Source organism: Staurois parvus, unplaced genomic scaffold (genome assembly GCF_062004578.1).
Source record: "Staurois parvus isolate SC_StPar_1 unplaced genomic scaffold, SC_StPar_1.0 ptg000732l, whole genome shotgun sequence".
Taxonomy (NCBI): Eukaryota; Metazoa; Chordata; class Amphibia; order Anura; family Ranidae; genus Staurois; species Staurois parvus.
Window position 1 is genome coordinate 1,210,663 of NW_028318528.1, and position 26,834 is coordinate 1,237,496.

The window sequence follows — 26,834 nt, forward strand, 5'->3', positions numbered from 1 at the left end:
CTCATGTCACCAGGTGCTACATGTACGCAGCCCATTCATGTCCATGGGGACACAGCAGCCGCGCGGACACAGGCGCTTGTCCTGATTTGACAGCCATGTTGGTACTGGTGAGCCGCCCCGAACACACACTGGGTTTAGAGTGAATCTGTGGAAGAATGAGATCAGAAAAAAACTAAAAGCTGTCAGCTCATGACTTTCTCCCAGTCCCTCCACATGTCTTCTCATAGTAACTTCCTGTAATAAAGACCAGCTATTGATGCTCTCTCTCCTTGTGCAGGGGGGCTGGTCTGGTCTCTGCCCCCTCCTGTAGTTTTCTGCAGGCAGCCTTCAGTGGGTGGAGCTACTGGACCTCTCCTACAGCTCTACTGTCTGCACAGACTATGTACAGCACAGTGATAATGTCACTACTACTTTTACAAGGTAATATCTGAGTTTGCAAGCAGCAGCACACAAAAGGTTTATCATTAGTTATTATTGAGAAATATACTTTAAAGAAATGTTTTATGCCCACAATTTAACTTTAACTGTTCGAAATAATAAAAAAATGTCTGGCATTGGAATGGAATTCTGTTGTTTCTAATGTTTATCTACTAGCAGTACATAGGGCTGGAGCTATGTAGAGGTTAAAACTCATCCGCAACAAAATATTTGCATTGATGTGCTGCACAGACATGCCTGTATACACCCAGTATGGTACAGGTGCATTATGGGATCGTGTTGTGGTTGGAAGTAAAATGTAACACATGTCTCTCAGCACTGCAACTAAACATCTGGGTCCCCATCATCGGAAACCAACTGATCTGGATCCTCATTATGTCCCCATCATCCGAAACCAACTGATCTGGATCCTCAGTATGTGCCCATCAGATGAAACCAACTGATCTGGATCCTCAGTATGTGCCCATCAGAGGAAACCAACTGATCTGGATTCTCAGTATGTACCCGTCAGCGGAAACCTACTGATCTGGACCCTCAGTATGTGCCCATTAGCGGAAACCAACTGATCTGGATCCTCAGTATGTACCCGTCAGCGGAAACCTACTGATCTGGACCCTCAGTATGTGCCCATTATCGGAAACCAACTGATCTGGATCCTCAGTATGTGCTCATCAGCAGAAACCAACTGATCTGGATCCTCAGTATGTGCCCATCAGATGAAACCAACTGATCTGGATCCTCAGTATGTGCCCATCAGCGGAAACCAACTGATCTGGATCGTCCGTATGTGCCCATCAGCGGAAACCAACTGATCTGGATCTTCCGTATGTGCCCATCAGAGGAAACCAACTGATCTGGATCCTCAGTATGTGCCCATCAGCGGAAACCAATTGATCTGGATCCTCAGTATGTGCCCATCAGCAGAAACCAACTGATCTGGATCCTCAGTATGTGCCCATCAGCGGAAACCAACTGATCTGGATCCTCAGTATATGCCCATCAACGGAACCCAACTGATCTGGATCCTCATTATGTGCCCATCAGCGGAAAAAGGTGCCCGAACCACTTATTTTCATTATTGTGATTTATTATATTGGAATACAATGGCTGATATCTATGGTTAGCTATACTCATGACAGTTTAGTTTTTTTCTTCAGGATATTCCCCCAATTTTGCATATTGCCCTCATTTGCCACAGAAGCTTCTGCCATTCAGTAGGCAGAGCAAATGTGCCATGGCTGTACACCCCTTACTCATTCACGTGGGGAGAGTGGTATCTGTGGGCCCCCTTATTTTTAAAGGGGGCTTCTGGATTCTGATAAGACCCCCACCAGACCAGGGTTATGGGGGAGAGGCCCTTGTCCTCCTCAATGTGTGCACAATCCTCAACATAGGGAAAAGGTGCTTTGCCAGGACACCCCCCAGTAGAGGGTGTGTGGCTAGGTTTGGTTGAGGAGGGTGGGCACATGCTCATTCTCCATCTTTCCTGACCAGCCAAGCTGCAAATTCAGATAAAGGTCTGGAATTAATTTTTGGGGGGTGGAGGGGATCCCATGCTTTTTTTTCTTGTTTTTTTGTGTGGTGTTCTCCCTTAAAATCCACACCAGACTCCAAGGTTTGGCATGGTATTCGGGAAGAATCATGGAGTACCCCTTAAAATCTATAGCAGAGCTGAAGAGGGGGTCCCACACTATTTTTTTTAAAGTATCCCCTTGTTTATATTTACCTGTCAGCTGGGAATCCTTAGCTGACAGCTGAATGTGCTGGGTGGCGAAGAGTCACTGATCATTAGGATGCCTGAAGGGTGTCAGCTCTCTAACAAACAGGGGATTTGCTCAGTTTAACATCCATTTGTTCAGCTGTTTGCACACAAATCTCCATTGACTGTAAGTAAGGTTCAGAGGTCTGCCTCATATTATATCCCCATCTGGTCCAATGTACTATGCCCATAGTGTTAGTCCCTTTTCTCCACTGGTGAATGTTCTTTAACTTGGATGACCAAATGTTCCTAATGACTTTTTCTCTTAGGATCAAATGACAAAGGAATATTACCTTTCCCCAGCAAAAGGCAACAAATAGGAAATGACATTACACACATATCAAAAACATTACAGATATTTTTCATTAATTGTGCGTAAATGATGAGATGTTCACAAAGCTATTTTTTTTAAACATAACCCCCCCTAGTATCAGTGTCCATAGATGTGGCGTGATCCTGCAGAAATCAGCAGAATGGCCTGCTAGTCAGGAAATCTATGCTGCTCCTTTCAACTTTGGAGCGATAGGTGCGGTGGGGGGGGTCTATCAGACTTTTTAGGATATTTGTGTGAAAATTGGATGTTATACTATTTGCTGCTATTGAAGGAATCCAGCTAAACTGCAGAACTTTAAGGCCTTGTGCAGACGGGCATAGACACCCATCCTGCATGCTGAGCCGCTGTTTTCTGCATTCTCTCGGTATCCATTCATATGTCCGTACTTTAGGTATAATTCCCATTTCTCACAACTACAACTAATTCCATAACGAACAGAGGGTGTAAGGGCTAAATCAGACGGGTATTGACACCCATCCTGCATGCTGAGCTACTGTTTTCTGCATTCTCTCAGTATCCATTTATATCTCCGTACTTTAGGTATAATTCCCATTTCTCACAACTATTATTATTATTATACAGTATTTATATACAACTAATTCCATAATGGACAGAGGGTGTAAGGGCTCAATCAAACGGGCACTGATAACCATCCTGCATGCTGAGCCATTGTTTTCTGCATTCTCTCAGTATCCATTTATATGTCCGTACTTTACGTATAATTCCCATTTCTCACAACTATTATTATTATTATACAGAATTTATATACAACTAATTCCATAATGGACAGCGGGTGTAAGGGCTCAATCAGATGGGCATTGACACCCATCCTGCATGCTGAGCCGTTGTTTTCTGCATTCTCTCAGTATCCATTTATATGTCCGTACTTTTGGTATAATTTTCATTTCTCACAAATACAACTAATTCCATAATGGACAGAGGGTGTAAGGGTTCAATCAGACAGGCACTGACAACCATCCTGCATGCTGAGCCGTTGTTTTCTGCATTCTCTCGGTATCCATTCATATGTCCGTACTTTAGGTATAATTCCCATTTCTCACAACTACAACTAATTCCATTATTGACAGAGGGTGTAAAGGGCTCAATCAGACAGGCATTGACACCCATCCTGTGTGTTGAGCAGCTGTTTTCTGAGCCTGCAACAGTCTTGGTGCTGCATGCAGGCAGTCTATAGAAGTGGATGTAGAAGCAGCGGGTACACGGACACAGCCGTAGGTCAACATTTGACATGCTTGCAGAAGCAGGTGTACGGATCCAGATGCAGACAGTGTGTGTTTGGATCTGTGCACCTACTCCTGCATGCTGGTCCGTGCAGCCACTACATCTGCATCCACTTCTATAGGCTGTATGACTGATAGTGGTGCAGACAACAGTGGCCCGGCATGCAGGATGGGTGTCAATGCCCGTCTGATCGAGCTCTTACACCCTCTGTCCATTATGGAATTCGTTCTAGTTGTGAGAAATGGAAATTATACCTAAAACCTAAACTACAGACATATGAATGGATACTGTGAGAATGCAGAAAACAGTGGACCGGCATGCAGGATGGGTGTCAATGCCCGTCTGATCGAGCTCTTACACCCTCTGTCCATTATGGAATTCATTCTAGTTGTGAGAAATGGAAATTACACCTAAAGTACAGACATATGAATGGATGCTGAGAGAATTTGGTGTTTTAATGAAACCTTCTTATATCACAAGGTATCTGAATGGTCCTCTTTCTTCACAAATCACAAAAAATAAATGTTTATTTCCCAGTAGTTTATGTCAGTCTGCAGTAATGTGCAGATTGCCTGAGGAATGTGAATAGTAAGTCCTGTCAGGCCTGGGTAGGAGGACATGAGATGAAATGGTGGTGAGAGGGGGGGAGGGAATCACACAAACATACAAGAGGTGGAGGGAGGCACAGTGCTCAATACACAGTACAGGGACCACAAGTGAGGGACCGCTGGAGGGAGGACACCGATCTATACACAACTGACTGTCAGCAGGGAGCAAATTTGGACCTGGGGTTAGTAATATGATATTCTTCTCATTATTGTGTGCTGGGACCTGATAGGAAGCTTTCATTGCTGGCTACTGTCAGCCCAGTCCTCCCAGGCTGCTGTGGGTTACTGCACCTAGGCTCTCTGTATTCTGTCCGCTCATGTGTGCCATGTGGACTCGCCGTTTGTTCCTCATTTTGTAGGGACAGTCCCAGGATTTTGAGGTTTGTCCCTGATCAGTTTTGTCTCTGCAAACTTCTCTGGTTTTCAAATATTACTAATTAAAAGCTATCTGTTTTTTCTCACTCTCTCTTTTATGTCCCTCTTTCTATTTTTTACTCTCTTTCTCTTTTAATTTTTTTATTCTCTCTCTCTCTCTCTGTTCTCTCTCTCTCTCTCCTATTTCTTTTCTCTCTTCTATTCCTCTTCTTTTTTCCCTATCTCTTTCTCTCTCTTTTCTCTCTCTCCCTATTCTTAATATCTGTTTTTTCTCTCTTCTATCATTCTATTGTCTCTCTTCTCTTTTTTTTTGTCTTCTCTTTTCTTTCTCTCATTTCTCTCTCTTCCCTTTCTCTCTTCACTCTCTTTTCTGCCCTCTTTTTTCTCTCTTTCTTTTTTTTCTCCTCTCTCTCTCTCTAATTTCTTTCTCTCTTTTTACTGTTTTGCTTCTCTCTCTCTCTTTTCTCTTTCCACTCTCTCAGGGCCAGTTCACACCACAAAAACACACTCTGGTTGCACTCCGGATACATTTTTGCTTACAGTTCACACTACACTCCATTCCGGTGCAGTTTTGATGCAGTTTGCCATGTTCCAGTATGGTTCTGTTTTACTTTTCTTTCTGCACCAGAAACTGACTGGAACTGACTGCACTGGTGTGAACTAGGGCCATTGGAATACATGGAAAACACTGTGCATGCATTTTTGGTGCACAAAAGAAGGCAGCTGAACTGCATCTGGTGTGAACTAGTCCTTACTCATTTCTGTCTCTCTCTCTTTCTTTCTCTCTCTCGCTCTCATTTTTGATGCAGAAAAGAAGTGCACTGAGCTGCATCTAGTGTGAACTAGCCCTTACTCATTTATGTCTCTCTCTCTCTCTCTCTCTCTCTCTCTCTCTCTCTCTCTTTCTTTCTCTTTTCCTCTCTTTTTCTCTCATTTCTCTCTCTCTCTTTCTTTCCATTACTTATCTATTTCTCTGTCTCTTTCTCTCCCTCTGTCTTTCTCTCTCTTTCTCTCTTTCTTTCTTTCTTTCTTTCTTTCTTGTTTTCATTGAAAGTGGAAGAAAATCCTCCGGAGGTTTTAGGGGTTCCCAGAGCAATCAGCACATTCTGCCTCTCAGATAAGCAATTGCAGACACCACTGACCTTTTCAGCTACCTGTTGAATACTAATATAGGAAGCATTTTTTCTATTGACCACCAATGTACAAGATGGGCCCTTCCCCACTGACCATCATTGTAAGGGGCCCTTCTCCATTGACCACCAATGTACAAGTTGGGCCCTTCCCCCCTGGCCAACATTGTAGGAGACACTTCTCCACTGACCATGAATATACAAGGGGGGGGGGGCCCTACTCCACTGACCATCATTGTAAGAAGCACTTCTCCACTGACCATGAATGCACAAGGGCACCCTTTTCCACTGAGCATCAATGTACAAGGGGGACCCTTTTCCACTGACCACCAATGTACACATTGGACCCTTCATCCCTGACCATCATTGTAGGAGACAATTCTTCACTGACCATGAATGTACAAGGAGGACCCTTCGCCACTGACCATCATTGTAAGAGGCACTTCTCCAGTGCGCATCAATGTACATGAGGGGTCCTTCTCCACTGAGCATTAATGTACAAGGGGACCCTTCTCTACTGACCATCATTGTCAGAGGCACTTCTCCACTGAGCATCAATGTACAAGGGGGCACTTCTCCACTGACCATCATTGTAAGAAGCAGGTCTCCACTGAGCATCAGTGTACAAGGAGGGGGTCCTTCTCCATTGAGCATCAATGTACAAGGGGGGCCCTTCTCCACTGACCATCATTGTAATAGGCACTTCTCCACTGAGCATCAGTGTACAAAGAGGAGGTCCTTCTCCACTGAGAATCAATGTACAAGGTAGGGGGGCCCTTCTCCACTGACCATCAATGCACAAGGGGGGCTCTTCTCCACTGACCATCATTATAAGGGGGCTCTTCTCCGCTGACTATCATTATAAGGGGGCCCTTCTCCGCTGACCATCATTATGAGAGGGTTCTTCTCCACTGACCATCAACATGAGAGGGCACTACAATTTATACTGTCTACGTTTATTTTCTAGGCCATTATGATCATTTGTTTCATTTTATTATTATTGCTGAAAAAAATTGTATTGTATAAAGCAACCCCAGCTACTTTATACACTAAGTACACCACATCCATTATTCCTTTATTAATACACACTAATGTTTCATGAGCTGTAGATATAATAATTATTAGCAGACGTTCCCTGAGACCTGACAGTTATTTCACAGGTTCTTCTGTTAAACATGTTGGGATTAGTTTATATCATGTATCATTTTGTATCATTTTGCAGTTTTTAGCATAAACGTGATGTAATAATATGCAAGAAGAAGAAAATTTTTAACCCAGTTGAAAATGTAACTAAACCCAAGAACAGAAACTTTTTGTTAAGGCTGAATTCACACATACTGCGGTGACAGATGTTTTACCACATTGGAAAACATATGTCACTGCAAGGACACACAGGAAACAATTGTTTCCTCTGTATACCATTCACACTACAACACAACCTAGTGCTGCTCTTCAGCGTCCTGAGATAAAATGTAGACATGCTGAATTGTATCACAGAGCACCGTGCTGAATCGCATGTGCAGCTCTACATTGCTGTAAATTAAATATACATTTTGTATACTTCACAAAAAGTTTGGACAAAACAAAAAAAAAATGAGGGAGCCATGTAATGAGCTGAATCACTCACCATGCTGCCTCGTACAACAGCCAGCAATGGACAGCTGCTGAAGCAATGAAGAGCTTCAGCAACTGTCCGTTGTAGTGTGGATTCACCCTAAGTTCCCATTCACATTATTGCAGTGCAGAAAAAAGCATGTTATTCGGACAGGAATCGCACATCTTTCCTATGCAAATCACATGCAATTATTTGCAGTGCGATTTGAGCCGTTCATTTTGTATGGCTCAAATCACACCACACTGCAAATCGCACCCCCTTCTTCAGGGTCTGCTGTGGCGCTGTTCTCTCTCTCTCTCCTCAAAGGCACAGAGGCAGCAGCAGGAGCCATTCGTTCTATTTGCTGTCAATCAAAACCTGTGAGGAGGGAGTGGGGGCAGTGCCGAGTCATGCAGTGTGTATATGGATGCACACAGCCCAGCTCGGGAACAAGCCCACATGTTCACCCCCCCCCAGCATGCAGCTTGCACAGAGGAGGAGGAGCCTAGATAACCAGCAGGGGACCCCAGAAGAGGAGGTTTGGGGCGACTTTATGCAATACTATTGCACAGAGCTAAAAGTTATTTTAGAAAAAAAAAATTTTACAACCACTTTAATGTTGGATAGTTGGTATAAGGAACCAAGAAAGCTATGCACTGGGAGGGGGAAAAGAGTAATGGAGGTGATACTGTCATAAAACTGCTGGATAGTGATTTAGCAAACCCAGGTTCACATTTAGGCCCCTATCACATGGGGTGAACTCCATTTTGATCGGCAGGGAATCTGCTGATCCTCTGCTGATCAGAGCAGAGCGGGTGGATGACAGGTCCATGTCTGCTCAGGTGTCATGACAGGTGTCTGCTCAGTTTATGCAGAGCGGACATGGACAGAGCCTGCTCTGCTGTATGAGCAGTCAAGTGTAAACAGACTCTGTTGTCCATTTACACCCGATGCCCTCTATTCCAATCTGCTTAAACGGAGGGTTTGGATTCCCTTCTGTTTTTTGGGGGTTTTTTTTTCAGTGGACTGGGTCAGATTGGAGATAGGTGAGTGTAAATGAACACAGGTCTGTTTACACCCTCTGGCCCATAAGGGTGAATGGAGGGTCCGATCAGATAGCCTGAAAAACTGATCAGACCCTTCATGTGAAAGGGGCCTTAGACTTGATTCCCCCATCTATACAAGTGAGGTGGATGGAGGAATCCTCCCTGGTGCGCTACCATAGTCTGACAGCAGGGAATCCTCCACTGTCAGAGTACACTGATCAGCCACTAATTGAAGGCAAGTTTTCCAGCAGTCCCAAGAACGGCCGTAGTAATTCCTGCAGAATCGGACGACATTTGATCCATCTATGGCCAGCTTTAGTCCATTATCCTCTCTGGGGGCAGACAGTTTTTGTGTTGCCTAGGGCAGCACAAAACCTAAATACACCACTGCTGGGGGGCACCCGATTTTAGTGCTGCCTAGGGCAGCAAATGAACTAAATACACCACTGGGTATGTTATCCACAAGAGTAGCTGTAATATTGTTACTTTGTGCATGTAAAGCAATTCACATATGTATTTAGCAGGTGTACTGAACAGGGGTGGACTGACAACTCATGGGGCCCCCGGGCAATAGGGGATCATGGGGCCCCTGTGTCCTTGCCCAAACTAAAAAAAGCCTATGAAAAAGGTACCAGGGGCATCTCATGGAGCCCCCTACTGACCCTGGGCCCTCGGGCAGTGCCCGAGTTTCCAAATGTTCAGTCCGCCCCTGGTACTGAATTACTCTTTAAAGGATAAGTTCATTTTTAGTGCATTTATCCTTTTGAAGGCTCCTTCCTTTCCCCCACCATTTATATAAAATGTGGTGCCCCAACAATCTTCACAGTGTGCCAAGCACTGCACAGCAGATCTCCACAATCTTCTCACTTTGTCAGTGAAGACCAGGACATTGCCTTTTAAGATGTTGTTAGGCTTTTCCTTTCAAGAGAATGGAAACCCGGCATCCGAAATGAGAAGATTTTAATGAGTAGCTTTGCAGCACCAGGCAGGCGGCACAGTGAAGATCACTAGGGTGGGGGTTGCATTTTTTTAAAAGTGTATCCTTTTTTGGAAATTATTGGGGCCCTAAGAAAAATAAGTGTACTAAAGTATGGCGTGTACAAAAAAGTTAACAAAAAATAAAAAAAAAATTTAAAAAAAAAAGCCGATTTCACGAACCACTTGTTTTTTTTTCTGACGTCACTTTTCTGTTTCTCATGAAATTGAAATTAGAATTTATGTTGTGGCAAAAAGGCTGTTTCCAGTGCAACTTTGCAGTGCAACTTTTATGTGATTTAAATGCAACTTATTACAGTCTATGGCATTCAAGTCACAAGACAGTCACATCAAAGTAGTGCAGGAACCGTTTTCAAAGATGCTGCAACTTTAGTCGTATAGTTTGGAATGGATACCATTAAAATAAATGGGTTTCAGCTTGTCATGCGACGTTATGTGTCACAAGGAGAGAAATGTCACCGGCACACCAAGGACCTCCAATATGGGTCCAAAAGGGCTTTAACCTCTTGCCGTCCGCCTGCTGTTGATAAACAGCAGGGCGGTGGCACTCCAGGGGCGGGTTGCTGTTCATAAACGGCACCCGCCTTTTCTAGCTGTGCATGCTCCCTGGGAGCGCGCAGCACCGCGATCCGGTGCCCGCTGTGTCCTCCGGACACAGTGAAACACCGATCGTCGGAAGGGACCTCTGTACGAGGTCCCGATCATGTGATCACTGATTGGCGAATTGTGACATCATTGCTTACTATGTGTGAAATCTGTGAATGATCAGAGGTCACATGGTACAAGGCTATTCACAACAGCCTTGTACCATGTGACAAGCTGTGACCAATCACAGCTCACTCAGTACTTCTCAATGACTGCAAGAATGCCGACAGAGAGAAAGAGAAATTATTGCTTTTACATCCTATATGGGTGTAAAAGCAATCAGTGTAAAAAAAAAAAAAAAAATCTTCATCACCCCCCACAAGTAGTACAGTGTCACCATGGTGACACTGTACTGCTAGGGTGACAGTATGTAAAAAAAAAAAAAAAAATTAAAAATAATAATATAAAAAAAATAAAAAGGTAAAAAAAAATGTTTAAAAATTATAATTTTTGGTTATTAACTAATTTGGATTTTTTTTTTTACTAAAAAAATAACGAAATAAATTTTGGCCAAGATTTATGATGAAATATTATTTATTTGCAAAATTTTATTTAAAAAAAACACTTTTTTTCAAAATTTTTGGACTTTTTGATTTACATATTAAAAAAAATAAAAATCCCAGCGGTGAATAAATACCACCAAAATAAAGCTTTATCTGTCTCAAAAAAATGGTAAAAAATTCATATGGGTACAGTATTGCATGACCGCGCAATTGTCATTCAAAGTGTGATAGCGTTGAAAGCTGAAAATTGCCCTGGTCAGGAAGGGGGTAAAAGTGTCCGGACAGGAAGTGGTTAATGAAGGTTTACATAGTTACAGCAAGGCAATGTTTCAGAGTCTCGCAGGACCCCTTCATCAGGCATATGACAGTGACATTTCTCTCTGTTGACTCTGCTCAGTTCCAGCCGACGGCCGCTGCAGCACCCACCTATACATACAGCCAGTTCTTGCAGGAAAGTGTGCGTTGGGATTGTGCATTTTCATTTATGTGTCACAAGTTGCATAACAAGTCTCACTAGTGTGAACTGAGCCTTATAGTCCTGGGGCTTTCAGGGCTGAGAACACACCAAACATAATAATTAGGCATCTCCGAACATCCATCCATCCCCTAAATGTATGTATAGGCAATTCTTTTTTAGTTTTGGATACAGTGAAGCCTAGTACACACGATCAGAAAATCATACGAAAAATACCACTTTCGAAGCAACCGTATGATAACCTGATCGTTAGTACACAGCTATTGTCTAAAATTATTTGAAGGGACAAGCACAAACATTTTTCTTGTACGATACCAGATGGAACGATTTTTATTTAATCAGTACCGTTTTCTTCTGAAAATACAATACAAATACAATACATTACATCACTTCCGAATTTTTATTCTATTGTATAAGAATTTTCTGTAACTTTAGTAACCTCTTCACTTTCGATATGAGACTAGCATGCAAAAAAATAAAACAGACAAACAGACGATCATTTGTCTAATATTCTCATCGTGTATATGGGGCTTAACCTATTCACGCCGGCCAAATGCAAATGTGTGGCCCCCCAGCGTCTGGACCTAGACGCCGAGCGGCCGCACATTTGCATTCTATTAAAAGAGTGCACGCCCTGCACGCTCCTAGCCAGGGGTGGAGTGACCATTTGGAAACTCGGGCACCGCCCGAGGGCCCGGGGTCAGTAGGAGGCCCCATGAGATGCCCCTGGTACCTTTTTCATAAGCTTTTTTGAGTTGGGGCAAGGATACAGGGACCCCATGATCCCCTATTGCCCAGGGGCCCCATGAGTTGTCAGTCCGCCCCTGCTCCCAGCACACAAGTCTGGTACTCACGGAAAGGTCCCGATCTCTTTTGATCGGGGCCTTTCCCGATCATGTGACCACCGTGACGGCGCGTCACGGTGGTCACATGACCCTAAACCCTGCCCCACTTCCCGGCTTCTGAAACTCTTAAAAGGCTGGGAGCCGCCGGCGTGAAGGGGTTAAGGAAGGGGAAAAAAATATTTATTTTTTTTGCCATCTGTGTTACTTTGATAAGTTTCATTAATATTAAAAAAATAAATAAACAAATAATCAAAAATTAAATAAACAAAAAAAATAAAAAAGTAAACTAAAAAAAAACAAATACATGAAAATAAAGATCTTACATCCCATTAAATGGCTAAAATTATCAGCATGGTCCTGCTGAAAAAACAATAATAATATTCATATTCAAAAAAGGTTTAAGAGCCTCAGTAATTATCATCTGTATGAAGAAATATGAAAATCACCAGGTTCCTCCAAAAAAGGAAAGGCTGTGAAGATGTTACTTGCAGCTTGAAGCCTGATTACTCCAAGATAAGGAGATTTTATACATATACAATTGGAGCTGATTTCTATCATGTAGGAATTTGACCTGTAAAACAATGCCTTGAAGACCGATAAAAATTAATTTCTTCAAGGCTGCTGTTCTACTGGTCAAATTCTTATGTGAACAACTTGAAAGGATTGCTTTTCCTTTTTTGGGAAAAACTTTAGAGATTTTATTATCCCTTATACAGATGATATATAATTACTAACACTATTTTTTTTAGCAGGGCCTTGCTGATAATTTTGACCATTTCATAGGGTGTAAAAAGTCTTTCTTTTTTATTTATTTAATTTATCTTATTGTTTATTTAAATGTGTTTTTTTTTCTTTAGGAGTAAGCTCTCAAGCACACAGGACATTTTGATAACGCTGGTAATGTTAGCTGTGTAAAGTCTCGTTAAAAACGTGAGTTTTTCAGGGTTTTTCAGCGTTTTTGCATTAGTGTTTAACAGCGTTTTCCTGTGCTTGCATTTTTTAGCATTCTTTCGTGGTTTTTTTAACCTAGAAACAATTTTTTTTTTTGGTCAAAAAAAGTCCAAAAACGTCGGTTTGCAGCATTTTACTGCGTTTTTCATCATTATAGCATTTTTACATCTAAAAAAATCCTCTAGAAACCCACTAGTCCTGATTTTTTTTTTCCAACCAAAAAACGTTGATTACAGTCTATGTGTGCGTGGACACATAGGATAACATGCGGGGGGGTTTACTGGCTGTAGAAAAAAACATCAAAAGCCAAAAACAGCCGCTGTAAAAACATCCAGCGTGCATGAGGACTAAAGAATAAAAATTAAAAAAATATTTTTTTCTAGCTTAATCTTCTGAACCAGCCATTCTGAACCAGGGTGCCTCCAGAGGTTGCTAAGGGTTCTTTGAGCTGTGGCTAATAGGCCTCCCATTTATTATTATTATACAGGATTTATATAGCGCCAACAGTTTGCTCAGCGCTTTACAATATAACGGGAGACAATACAGCAACAATACAGTTCAATACAAGAGGGTTAGGAGGGCCCTGATCCTGGGAGCTTACAATCTAAGATTTGATGGTGTCTGGTTAGTTAGGGATCAATGCCATTTGACAGTGAGCAGCATGCCACCAATGGCCTTTTTAATTTTTTTTTATAAGGTACCACCGCTGTAATGGGGGCGTTCTTTCCACTGACCACTATAGTAAAAGGATTTTTTTTTTCATTGAATAATTATTTTTTTGCAGGGATTAATTAAAACCTGAAAACTGTTTTTTTTTTTTCAAGAGTTTGTGAAAGGCTGCTGTAGACTGTTAATGTAACACAGGCCTTCACTTCTAAAATACACGTCCAATACTTGTTATAGTGTTTTCACAGGCTACCCTTCTTCAATAAATTAAGTTGTACATTGCTATATACAGTTGTGTTCAAAATAATAGCAGTGAGACATCACTAACCTGATCAATCACTGTTTTTGGTAGAAATGATATTTCTACATGGCAAATAATTTACTAGCAGGTGTAGTAGAGTAATAGAAATCCAACAGACCCAACAGTCATGACATGCATGCTGCTGATTCTGTGTAATTGAATCACTAATTGAAAGGGGCATGTTCAAAATAATAGCAGTGTGGAGTTCTATTAGTGAGGTCATTCATTCTTTGAAAAACAGGTGGCAATTATTGCCCTTATTTAAGGAAGGAAGGCAGCAAATGTTGTACATGCTGGTTACAGTGCATTTCTCTCTGAAATTCTGAGGAAAATGGGTCATTCCAGACATTGTTCAGAAGAACAGCGTACCTTGATTAAAAAGTTGATTGGAGAGGGGAAAACATATAAAGAAGTGCAGAAAATGATAGGCTGCTCAGCTAAAATGATCGCAAATGCTTTAAAATGGCAACCAAAACCTGAAAGATGTGGAAGAAAGCGAAAAACTACCATTCAAATGGATAGAAGAATAGCCAAAATGGCAAGGACTCAGCCAACAATCAGCTCCAGGAAGATGAAAGAAGGTGTAAAGTTCCCTGTGAGTACTGTTACAATTAGAAGACGCCTATGTGAAGCCAAGCTATCTGCAAGAAGCCCCCGCAAAGTCCCACTGTTGAAAAAAAGACATGTGCTGAAGAGGTTACAATTTGCCAAAGAGCACATTGACTGGCCTAAAGAGAAATGGCGCAACATTTTGTGGACTGATGAAAGTAAGATTGTTCTTTTTGGGTCTAGTGGCCGGAGACAGTTTGTCAAACACTGAATTCAAGCCACAGTACACTGTGAAGACAGTGAAGCATGGTGGTGCAAGTATCATGATATGGGGATGTTTCTCATACTATGGTGTTGGGCCTATTTATCGCATACCAGGGATCATGGATCAGTTTGAATACATCAGAATACTTGAAGAGGTCATGCTGCCTTATGCTGAAGAGGAAATGCCCTTGAAATGGGTGTTCCAACAAAACAACGACCCCAAACACACCAGTAAACGTGCAACATCTTGGTTCCAGACCAACAAGATTGACGTTATGGAGTGGCCAGCCCAATCCCCGGATCTTAATCCAATAGAAAACTTGTGGGGTGACATCAAAAATGCAGTTTCTGAGGCAAAACCAAGAAATAGAGAAGAACTGTGGAATGTAGTCCAATCATCCTGGGCTGGAATACCTGATCACAGGGGCCAGAAGTTGGGTGACTCCATGCAACACAGATGTACAGCAGTTCTCAGAAACAGTGCGACTACAACCAAATATTCATTAAGTGATTCAAAGGAAAGCAAAATCTTCAAACATTTTTCAGTTTATATAGTGAATGTTTGAGTTTGTAAAGAAGAATACAAACACTGCTACTTTTTTGAACAGTCTAATATTCACTTTTCTTCAATTTTTTTAGAGGAACAACACAAATTTGATCTATTTTCTTCATGTTTTGATTTGGAATAGAATGTGTAGTGTTCCCAATGCATTTGTGTGTATGGAAATAAAAGCTATTAGAAGGATTTTGAGCTTTATTCACTTTTTTCAACACACTGCTATTATTTTGAACACAACTGTATGTGTTCAGGACTGGTTTTAGAGACTGGTTTGGCGTTAAAGTGTATATAGAGCCACAACATTTTTTTACACAGATAGAGTGCAGAAGGTTTAGAACACTTGCCAGGATTTTATTGCTTGTATAAGGCCACAATATATTGATCAAGACAACAAAAAATTAGCAAATATGTATAGCTGAGTTATCAAAAATTGAACAATGATAGGGCACTATTTCTCCCACTGATACCAACAATGGGGTGCTATTCCTCCCCCAAATACCAGAGATGCATTGTTTACGCCCACTAACGCAGGATAATTTTATCTCCCAGTGGTCACAGTCCGGCCCCCCTAAAGTCTGAATGCTGGCCCTTTGTTCGGTAAGTTAGGACACCCCTGATCTAAACCATTCCATTGTAGCTCTGGCTGTATGTTTAGGGTCGTTATCCTGCTGGAAGGTGAACCTCCACCCCAGTCTCAAGTCTTTTGCAGACTCGAACAGGTTTTCTTCTAAGACTGCCCTGTATTTGGCTCCATCCATCTTCCCATCAACTCTGACCAGCTTCCCTGTCCCTGCTGAAGAAAAGCATCCCCACAACATATTGCTGCCACCACCATGTTTCACGGTGGGGATGGTGTGTTCAGGGTGATGTGCAGTGTTAGTTTTCCGCCACACATAGCGTTTTGCTTTTAGGCCAAAAAGTTCCATTTTGGTGTCATCTGACTAGAGCCCCTTCTTCCACATGTTTGCTGTGTCCCCCACATGGCTTCTCACAAATTGCAAACGGGACTTTTTATGGCTTTCTTTCAGCAGTGGCTTTCTTCTTGCCACTCTTCCATAAAGGCCAGATTTGTGAAGTGCACGACTAATAGTTGTCCTGTGAACAGATTCTCCCACCTGAGCTGTGGATCTCTGCAGGTCCTCCAGAGTTACCATGGGTCTCTTGGCTGCTTCTCTGATTAATGCTCTCCTTGACCGGCCTGTCAGTTTAGATGGACAGCCATGTCTTGGTAGGTTTGCAGTTGTGCCATACTCTTTCCATTTTCGGATGATGGATTAAACAGTGCTCCGTGAGATGTTCAAAGCTTGGGATAATTGTTTTTATAACCTAACCCTGCTTTAAACGTATCCACAACTTTATCCCTGACCTGTCTGGTGTGTTCCTTTGCCTTCATGATTCTCTTCGTTCACTAATGTTCTCCAACAAACCTCTGAGGGCTTCACAGAACAGCTGTATTTATACTGAGATTAAATGACACACAGATGGACTCTATTTACTAATTAGGTGACTTCTGAAGGCAATTGGTTACACTAGATTTTAGTTAGGGGTGTCAGAGGGCTGAATACAAATGCACACCACACTTTTCAGATATTTATTTGTAAAAACATTTACAATTTTCCTTCCACTTCACGATTATGTGCGACTTTGCATTGGTCTTAAGCCAGTGGTCAGCTCTCAGAGTTATGGCTAGCTGGGGCAGCACAGTGGCCAAATGGTTGGCACCTCCACCTGGCAGCATTAGGGTCACTGGTTAAAATCCCAACCATGGCACCACCTGCTTGAAGCTTGCATGCTCTCCCTGTGCCTGCGTGGGTCTCCTCCAGGTACCCCAGCCTCCTCCCACACCCCAAAGACATGCTGGTAGGTTAATTGGATCCTGTAAAAATTGGCCCTAGTATGCCCTAGTATGTGTATGTATGAATGTGCATTAGGGACCTTAGATTGTATGCTCCTTGAGGGTTAGGGACTGATGTGAATGTACAATATATATGTAAAGCACTGCATAAATTGACAGCGCTATATAAGTACCTGAAATAAAATAAATAATATCACATAAATCCCATTAAAATACATTTGTATTTTTGGTTGTAACATGACAAAAAGTCGACAATTTCAGGAATACTTTTTCAAGGCACTGTATATAATAAAAAATTGGGGCAGACTTGATGGACCACTTGGTCTTTTTGTGCCGTCACCAGGGGCGGACTGACAACTCATGGGGCCCCCGGGCAATAGGGGATCATGGGGCCCCGGTGTCCTTGCCCAAACTCAAATAAGCCTATGAAAAAGGTACCAGGGGCATCTCATGGGGCCCCCTACTGACCCTGGGCCCTCGGGCAGTGCCCGAGTTTCCAATTGGTCAGTCCGCCCCTGGCTTTCACCCTTCTATGTTTCTGTGTTAAAGAATAGGCCCCGTTCGCACTGATGTGACTTGTCATGCGATTTGACCGTTCAAATCGCATGCAATGATCGGCAATGGAACTGTTCTAACTGGTGCGAATCCGTCTTTGTAGAAGTCGCACCGATTGGAAAAGTAGTTCCTACACTACTTTTCATAATATGGGGTGCGGCTTGCATAGACACCTGTGCATGAATTCACACAGATAACTGTGAAGTCCGACCTAAAGTCGCACTGCCATCCGCCTTTGAAATCGTGTGATTTCAAGTGAAGTCACACGATTTCAAAGTCAGATCCAGTGTGAACCAAGGGTAACTCCACTTTTGTTGATAAAAACACAATCCCCTTTCAGCGATCAGTGTCCATTGCAAAGATTTCAAGAAACTTTGTTGCAGATCGCTACCGGTGTCTGCTCTGAGTATACAGCTGTTGTTTGTGGAGTGAATCTGAATGGGAGTGACTTTTTCATCATTAATCAGCTGATGCACTTGTGGGGCTATAAGAAGGAACTGTTATAAGACCTGCATCCTTTTAGAAGTGTTAACTTTTTAGGACCACCTTGCCAAGAATTATATTTCTGTTGCAGATGATGCCTAAAATCTGATTTGTTTCTTAGTACAGCCAATCACACAAGCATGACATTTCTGGGGGTGTTTCATATACCAATGGTGCACAGAACACCTCCATGCTGCCATATTGCAATTAATTTTACAGAAAATGACAACGCTGCAGATTGAAAAGGAAAAGTAATTGGTAATAGCATTCAATCACAATATTATTATTATACAGGATTTATATAACACCAGTAGTTTGCACTTTACAATATAATGGGAGACAATACAGCAAAAATACAGTTCAATACAAGAGGGTTAGGGCCTGCAGTAATTGCATATGCTATGGCTTTCTTTCCACAAAAGAGCTATCTATTAAGGATTGTGTAGTACCTACAGAATACCCCTTGTAGAGCCTGTGATTGTAAATGATGGTCATACATGGGAATATCATTTATGAATGCTGCTTATTTGGAATGACAGAAAATGATAGGTGCCCAACCACTTGCCCTCCTGAGGATTTCTCCCCTTCCCGACCAGGCCATTTTTTGCGTTACGGCGCTGCGTTACTTTAACTGAAAATTGCGCGGTCATGCAACGCTGCACCCAAATAAAATTTACGGCCTTTTTCCCCCACAAATGGAGCTTTCGTTTGGTGGTATTTGATCGCCTCTGTTGTTTTTATTTTTTTGTGCTATAAACAAAAAAAGACCGACATTTTTGAAAAAAAAAACCCAATATGTTTGACTTTTTGCTATTAAACATGTCCAGTAAAAAAAATGTAAAAAATCAAATTTTGTTATAAATTTAGGCCAAAATGTATTCTGCTCCGTGTGTTTGCTAAAAAAAACCCCAATACGTGTAAATTAATTGGTTTACGTGAAAGTTATAGGGTTTCCAAATGGCGGTATATATACGGTATTTTTTTTTTTTTACTAGTAATGGCGGCGATCAGCGACTTATAGCAGGACTGCAGCGGGCATTCTGACACTGGGGGGAACTGACTTGGTGTCACTGACATCCCCAGTGACACCAATGCAGTGATCAGTGCTAATAAAAAGCACTGACACTATACTAAGTGCACTGGGCAGGAAGGGGTTAGCATGTGGGGCGATCAAAGGGTTAACTGTGTGCTGTTTTATTGTGGCCTGTGTCTGTGCTTTCAACTGTAATCACACTGCTTTGTATGGCAATGCTATGCAGAGCCATACAAAGCAGTGTGCAGGAGCTGACAGGGGACAGATCTGTATTGTTTATACACAGGTCTCTTCCCCGTCAGTGATACTCAGCGATTGCCAGGTGCCGGGGGGAATCACCGGCCGGGACTCAGTGATTGACAGCCAAGGCCACAGATGGCCCTACCTGGAACAGCAAAATCACGTATATTATTATTATTATAATACAGTATTTATATAGCGCCAACAGTTCGCTCAGCGCTGTACATTACAATGGGAGACAATACATGAGACAGTACAATAACAATACAATGCGATACACGAGGGGTTCGAGGGCCCTGCTTGCACGGGTTGGGGGGAAAACTAGGAGCTCGGTTTTGGAAAGGTTCAGTTTGAGGAAGTGGAGTGACATCCAATCCAATATGTCGTTCAGTAGGCTAGTGATTTGGGCGGAGACTGAAGGGGTGAGGCGAGGGGTAGAGAGATAGATTTGCGTGTCGTCGGCATAGAGATGGTAGTTGAAGCCGTGAGAGTGTATCAGTTAGCCAAGGGAGGAGGGGTAGATGGAGAAGAGAAGGGGCCCGAGGACAGAGCCTTGAGGGACCCCAACAGAGTGGGAGTGAGGGGGAGGTGGTAGCGTTATAGGTAACACTAAAGGAGCGTTGTGATAGATAGGACCAGGAGCCAGGAGAGAGCGGAATCTCTGAAGCCAAGAGAGTGTAGTTTTTTGAGGAGGAGGGGGTGGTCAACTGTGCCGAAAGCTGCGGAGAGGTCGAGGAGTAGGAGTACTGAATAGTGGCCATTAGCTTTGGTGGTTAGCAGGTCATTGGTGAGTTTGAGTAAGGCAGTTTCAGTGGAGTGTAGGGGGCGGAAGCCAGACTGTAGGGGATCAAGGAGGTTGTTGTCGTTGAGGTGGGAGCTTAGGCGAATTTAGACTAAGCGCTCAAGGAGTTTGGATGTAAATGGCAGAAGGGAAATGGGTCTAAGGTTGTTCAGGTCGGTGGGGTCCATGGAGGGCTTTTTAAGTATAGGAGTGATGTGTGCGTGCTTCAGAGGGGAGGGGAATGCGCCAGTAGAGAGGGAGAGATTAAAGATGTGGGTGACGGAGCGTAGAATGGAGGAGGGAGATCGTAGTTGTGAGGGGACAGGGTCGAGGGGACAGGTGGTGAGGCGGGCTTCAGAGAAGACCTTAGTGACCTCCTCAGTGGTAGCAAGGTCGAAGGAGTGGAGTGTTGAGGGGGCTTCAGTGTGAGGGATGTTAGGTGGGGGTGGAGGTCTGGACAGTGGTGAGGTCGAGGGAGAGGGGTGTTGAAGGAGTTTCCGTGTGAGGGGTGCTAGGTGGGGTGGAAGTCTGAGCAGCGGTGATGTCCCTACGAATTGCGTCAATCTTGTTTTTGAAGTGATTGGCAATCTCGTGGGCGGTGAGTGAGGTACTGGGTGGAGGTGGGGGTGGAGAGAGTAGAGAGTTAAAAGTAGAGAAGAGCCAGCAAGGACTGGAGGAGATGGTATTGATGAGGGTCAGAAAGTAGGCTTGCTTGGCAGCGTTGAGGGAGCAAGTGTAGGTGTGAAAGGCAGATTTATATTGGGTGAACGCTAGTTGGGATCTGCTTTTGTGCCCTAGTCGCTCCAGCGCACGACTGCTTCGTTTGAGAGTTTTGGTGTGATTAGTCTGCCAGGGCTGAAGTGGTCGGGGTCTAATGCTTCATGTGGTTAGAGGCGCTAGCGAGTCTAGAGCGGTTGACAGCGAGTTGTTATAAGCAGTAGTGGCCAGGTCAGGGCAGGACAGGGGAAGGATACTGTTGTAAAGTTGATCAGCTGCAGAGTGGAAGGGGGCAGGGTTCAGGTTGTGGAGGTTTCGGCTGGTGATAGTTTGACATTTGGAGGGGTAGATGTTTGAGGATGAGGAGACGGAGAAGGTAATAAGATTGTGGTCAGAGAGAGGGAAGCTGGTGTTAGTGAGGTTGTGGGGAGTGCAGAGATGGGAGAAGACAAGGTCCAGGATGTTCCCGACGGAGTGGGTGGTGGATTGTATACACTGTGTGAGTGCAAAAGAAGAGGTTAAGTGGAGGAGTTGGGATGTAGTTGGGTTATTGATGTTGACAGGGATGTTGAAGTCTCAAAGGATGATGGTGGGTAGCTCGGAGGAGAGAAAGAAGGGTAGTAATTGGAACAGTCCTCACAGGGAACTTTACACCTTCTTTCATCTTCCTGGAGCTGATTGTTGGCTGAGTCCTTTACCATTCGAATGATAGTTTATCGCTTTCTCCCACGTCTTTCAGGTTTTGGTTGCCATTTTAAAGCATTTGCGATCATTTTAGCTGAGCAGCCTATCATTTTCTGCACTTCTTTATATGTTTTCCCCTCTCCAATTAACTTTTTAATCAAGGTACGCTGTTCTTCTGAACAATGTCTGGAATGACCCATTTTCCTCAGAATTTCAGAGAGAAAAGCACTATAACCAGCATGTACAACATTTGCTGCCTTCCTTCCTTAAATAAGGGCAATAATTGCCACCTGTTTTTCAAAGAATGAATGACCTCACTAATAGAACTCCACACTGCTATTATTTTGAACATGCCCCTTTCAATTAGTGATTCAATGACACAGAATCAGCAGCATGCATGTCATGACTGTTGGGTCTGTTGGATTTCTATTACTCTACTACACCTGCTAGTAAATTATTTGCCATGTAGAAATATCATTTCTACCAAAAACAGTGATTGATCCGGTTAGTGATGTCTGACTGCTATTATTTTGAACACAACATATGCAGCTTTGTATGGGCAAGGATTCTGCTATAACTACTCACATGTACAGACCATATATACAGTACACACACACTTATATATATGGTCTGTATATATTGTATGTGGGTAGTTGTAGCAGAATCCTTGCCATACAAAGCTACATAATCAGTTGGATACATTTTAGTATAAAAATTGTACTGAAGAGTTTAAACAGACAGGTAGGGGGTTCGGTATTCCATATTATGAATGCTGTGTTCCTCAGTCCATGTTGACAGGAAATCTTTCATATATTACTCTGGAATTTAGACAGCAGAACAATGGCCCATGTCACATGAATGACAGAATGTCCTGTGACTAATCTAGTTGACAGGAAAAGGGGATTTTGGTTGGCCTGGCAGTGCCAGAGTTGCGAGTAACTTTAAAACTCTTATATAATGTAGGTACTCCAATATACACTAACCCTTGAAGGACTTCTGTAGCCACCTGCATTTTTTCACTTGGTTAAAGGTACTTTGTCTCTTGAAACAGGTGTAAGGTGTGTTTTCACAATTCCTTCAAATAAGCAGCTGTCTTTTTTTTTACTTCAAGTATAACTAAAGGCAAAACTTTCTAGGCTTCATTTACATTTAGGGTTGGGGGGCAGTAAAATCACACTTTAAAAAAAAAAAAAAACAGGTAAACACTTGCGTTTTTTCCCACTCCCCATAAACTGATTGTAAAGCTTTCATTTTTTTTATTAAAATAAAAAACATGTTATAGTTGCGAGGCGGTATCAAAAGGTTTTGAGACTAGTTTTGTAACACATTATCAGATGGCAGCACAAGGCTGTATGCAAAGTCACAGGGAGCACCGACCTCCATAAATCAGTGTGCCAAAAGACGTTGTCCTATGTACATCAGGAGCTGTGCAACTGGTGCTATTCTGACCAGGTGCGTTGCCACGTCTGCTATTTAATCATGGACAGAACGTTAGAACAAAGAGCAAACGTGAAATTCTGCATGAAATGGGACAAATCTGCCACAGAGATGTCTGATTTGATTCATCAAGTTTGCGGAATTGCTGCAATGAGTTGTTCGAGGTGTTTTCAGTGGCACGCGCACTTCAAGAGTGGAAGAACATCAGAGGAAGACGATGAGAGATCAGGGAGACCTTCAAAGAGCTCAACCCCGAAAAATGCCCTCTTCTCGAAGATGAAGGTTGCTATTTTGACAATATTGCAGCAACCCACCAATTTGCCCAGTTTCGTGCAGAATTTCATGTTTACTCTTTGTTCTAACTTGCTGTCTATGATGAAATAGCAGACATGGTAATACACGTGGTCAGAATAACATCAGTTGCACAGCTCCCAATGTACACAGGACGATGTCTTTTGGCACACTGACTTTAGAAGGTAAGTGCTCCCTGTGACTGCATGCAGCCTTGATCTGCTATCTGTTGGCATGTTACAAAACCAGTCTCAAAACCTTTTGATACCTCCTCGTACCTGCTGTGTGCAATGGCTTTGCAACAGCCCTGATCCTCTTCTTCTGGTGTCCCCTGCTGGCACTCTTGGCTCCTCTTCCACTGCCTGTGTTCATAGACACAGACAACACAGCTCGACACTGCCTCCTGCTCCCTTGTCACAGAATTTGATTGACAGCAGTGGGAGCCAATGGATCCTACTTCTATCAATCTGCCCAATGAGGAGGGAGAGAGCAGAGAGAGCCGCTGTGCAAAGGTAATTATAAGCAGGGGGGGTGGGGGGACTGGGGGTAAAAAAAACTTGAGCATTTAGAACCAATTTAACCGAGTGCAAATGTGTGGCCTCCCGGCGTCTGGGCCTAGACACCGAGCAGTCGCCCATTTACATTCTATTAAAAAATAACATATGTGCATAGAGTGCGCCCTGCGCGCTCCCAGCACACATGTCCGGTACTCACGGAAAGGTCCCGATCTCCTCTTTCGATTGGGACCTTTCCCGATCATGTGACAGCGTGTCACGGCGGTCACATGACCCTAAACCCTGCCTCCCGGCTTCTGAAACCCTTAAAGGGCCGGGAGGCGCCGGCGTGAAGGGGTTAAACCCCTAAGGCAGTGGGCAGGCACATTCACGTGTTGGTGCCGCCCAATGAACGCGACCAATTCACCCACTATCCCCTGCATACAATTTGTACAATCTTCTTTAGGTCTGCCAACAACTATGTAGTGCAAAGGCTTGCCTGATTTGATACAAATTGATTGGATAGATTAGGCAGGTCCTCATTTTACTTTGTTTTGGTAAATATAAAGTTGATTGTACAAAAAATTGTACAGTTAGATTGTCACATATATGGTTACCCTTACCCTAGATTCACACCTAAGCGTTTTCTGCAGCGTTTTGCAGAAATGCAGTACAGTCTATTTAACATTGTTTCCTATGGGACATGATCACATCTGCGCGTTTTCACCTGGTGCGTTTTTTGGAAAGGGTCAGAGACTTTTTTGAACGCAAAAAGTTGCATTTTTTGTTTTATAGACTTCAATGGAAACGATGCAGAAAAGCATGTACTGCGTTTTTGCCGCATTTCCAATGTGTTTTAAATCTGCCTAGCAACAAGAAAAATAAAAAATTAAAAAACCCCACAAAACGCATCAAAAACACGGCAAAAACATAGTTGCAAAAAACGCAATGCAGAAACGGCTCAAACGCAACCTGCATAGGTGTGAACCTAGCCTTAGGGAGATTCACCCTATTCATCCCAAACTTTGAGTGGTCACCAAAAAAAAGAGGAAAATAAAACCTGTTTTGGCTATGGACCAGAAAGCTCCCCAATGGAACACAAATGGCAGAAAAACTGTCAGGAATTATAGCCCTTAGTTAAACAATTGTGACGGCCAAATGTGGCTACTCTCCATAATCCTTAATGTGTGAGCGGCCATTGCCTTGCAAAAACCCCATAGATGTACCATTGCACCTTCCATTCCATGATCATTGTGGAGATATCGGTTGGCCTTGAAGTCTGAATAATTTGCATAGGCCGATTACTGGTAGAGAGAGTCTAAAATGACCTTTTCTCAAAAATAATACAATTCTGACAGAAGTTCCAACCATCCAAGGTGGTTTTTTTGACTGGCAACTTCATTGGAGATACTATTTTTTAAAGATTTATAAAGTGTTAGATATTTTGAGAGTGAGTTATTGTAGTATACGATATCTATTGTAGTAATATATATATTGCTGTGTATTTCCGTTGGCTTTCCTTCTTTAAAATGAAATTGATTTAACAAACAGCTCAATAGGGCCCCTTTCACATGGGACAGACTCCCGTTTTGATGAGCAGAGGATCTGTCCACTGATTGCCTGCTGATCGGAGCAGAGCGGGTGGATGACAGGTCCATGTCAGCTCAGTTTCTGCAGAGTAGACATGAACGGCCAGGAATAGATGGACTCTCCATTTACACCTGAGTGCTCTCTAATCCGCCTAGATGGAGGGGGACGGATCCCCTTCAGTTTTATTTACCAGACTGAATCGGATTGGAGGTAGGTGGTTGTAAATGGGCACAAGTCTGTTGTCCATTTACACCCGCTTGGTCCATAGGTGAATGGACCATCCGATCAGGTCTACCTGAAAAACTGACAGTGGTCCTGATCAGAACCTTTGAGTGAAAGGGACCTAAGTATGCCAAAATAGTAGCATGTTCTGAGCAATTATCACTTCAGATAATTTATAGTGAATCTGTGGCCAGGCTATGGATATTCAAGTATTTAGGAGTTTTAAGGCCACTTTTACATGGCCCTGACAGCATTTACATGTGAGAACCCCAGCGGGGGTTTCCAGCAATTAGCTGAGAGGTAGACCCATTGACAACAATAGGAACCTGCCAGCTCCTGTAGGTAGTCCACATTTAATCACATGAGATGACAAAGAAACAGACTCACTTACCTAGACAAGAGTCTGAATCTACGGCTGGTCAATCGCAGGTGATCACTGCATAGCGATTACATACGAGTGGCAAGGCTTACCTGCGGGAGCTGGCAGCCTATTATTGTCAACGGGTCTTCCTTCCACACCAAGTCGCTGGGAACCCCCACTGGCGTTCATGCATGTAAATGCTGTTGGAAACATTCGCAAGTGTGAATGTGGTCTTGAACAAGCCCTCATTGACCTCTGTAGCTACAAGAAACTTTGGAGCTATTCATCCTAAGTCATCCTCCCAGCAACTCAGCTTACCCTGCTCCCACTCACAGAGATGTTTACATTAAATATTGGAGAGTGTATATTTACTGCTGGGAGGGGGAAGCAGGGAGAGCTGAGCTGTTGAGTCTCTGCTGGGAGTAGAAGCAGGGAGAGCTGAGCTGTGGAGTCACTGCTGGGAGGAGAATCAGGGAGAGCTGAGCTGTCGAGTCACTGCTGGGAGGGGAAGCAGGGAGAGCTGAGCTGTTGCTTTATTGCTGGGAGGGGAAGCAGCAAGAGCTGAGCTTTGGAGTCACTGCTGAGAGGGGGAAGCAGGGAGAGCAGAGCTGTTGAGTCACTGCTGGGAGGGGAAGCAGCAAGAGCTAAGCTGTTGAGTCACTGCTGGGAGGGGAAGCAGGGAGAGCTGAGCCACTGCTGGGAGAAGGAAGAAGGGGGAGCTGAGCTGTTGAGTAACTGCTAGGAGGGAGGAGCAGAGTAAACTATTTGCTTTCATAGACATGTGTCTGCTGTGACCATAATCTGATGTGAG

The 26,834-nt window shown here is 43.2% G+C and overlaps 1 protein-coding gene across 3 annotated transcripts in view; it reads left to right on the top strand.

Moving 5' to 3' along the window:
- P2RY11 (purinergic receptor P2Y11) overlaps positions 1-26,834 on the top strand; it is an 82,489-nt gene that overhangs the window by 46,915 nt on the left and 8,740 nt on the right. Inside the window, exon 1 of one of the 3 annotated variants that reach the window (XM_089653984.1) lies at positions 714-1,491. The exons of 1 other annotated variant lie outside the window; for it this stretch is intronic. In XM_089653984.1, the coding sequence (XP_089510110.1) occupies positions 1,431-1,491 (61 nt within the window). In that variant the 5' untranslated portion in view covers positions 714-1,430. Of the gene's footprint in view, positions 1-713; positions 1,492-4,479; positions 4,564-26,834 lie in introns of those variants that run through there. One more of the 3 variants, XM_089653985.1, reaches the window with a different exon arrangement.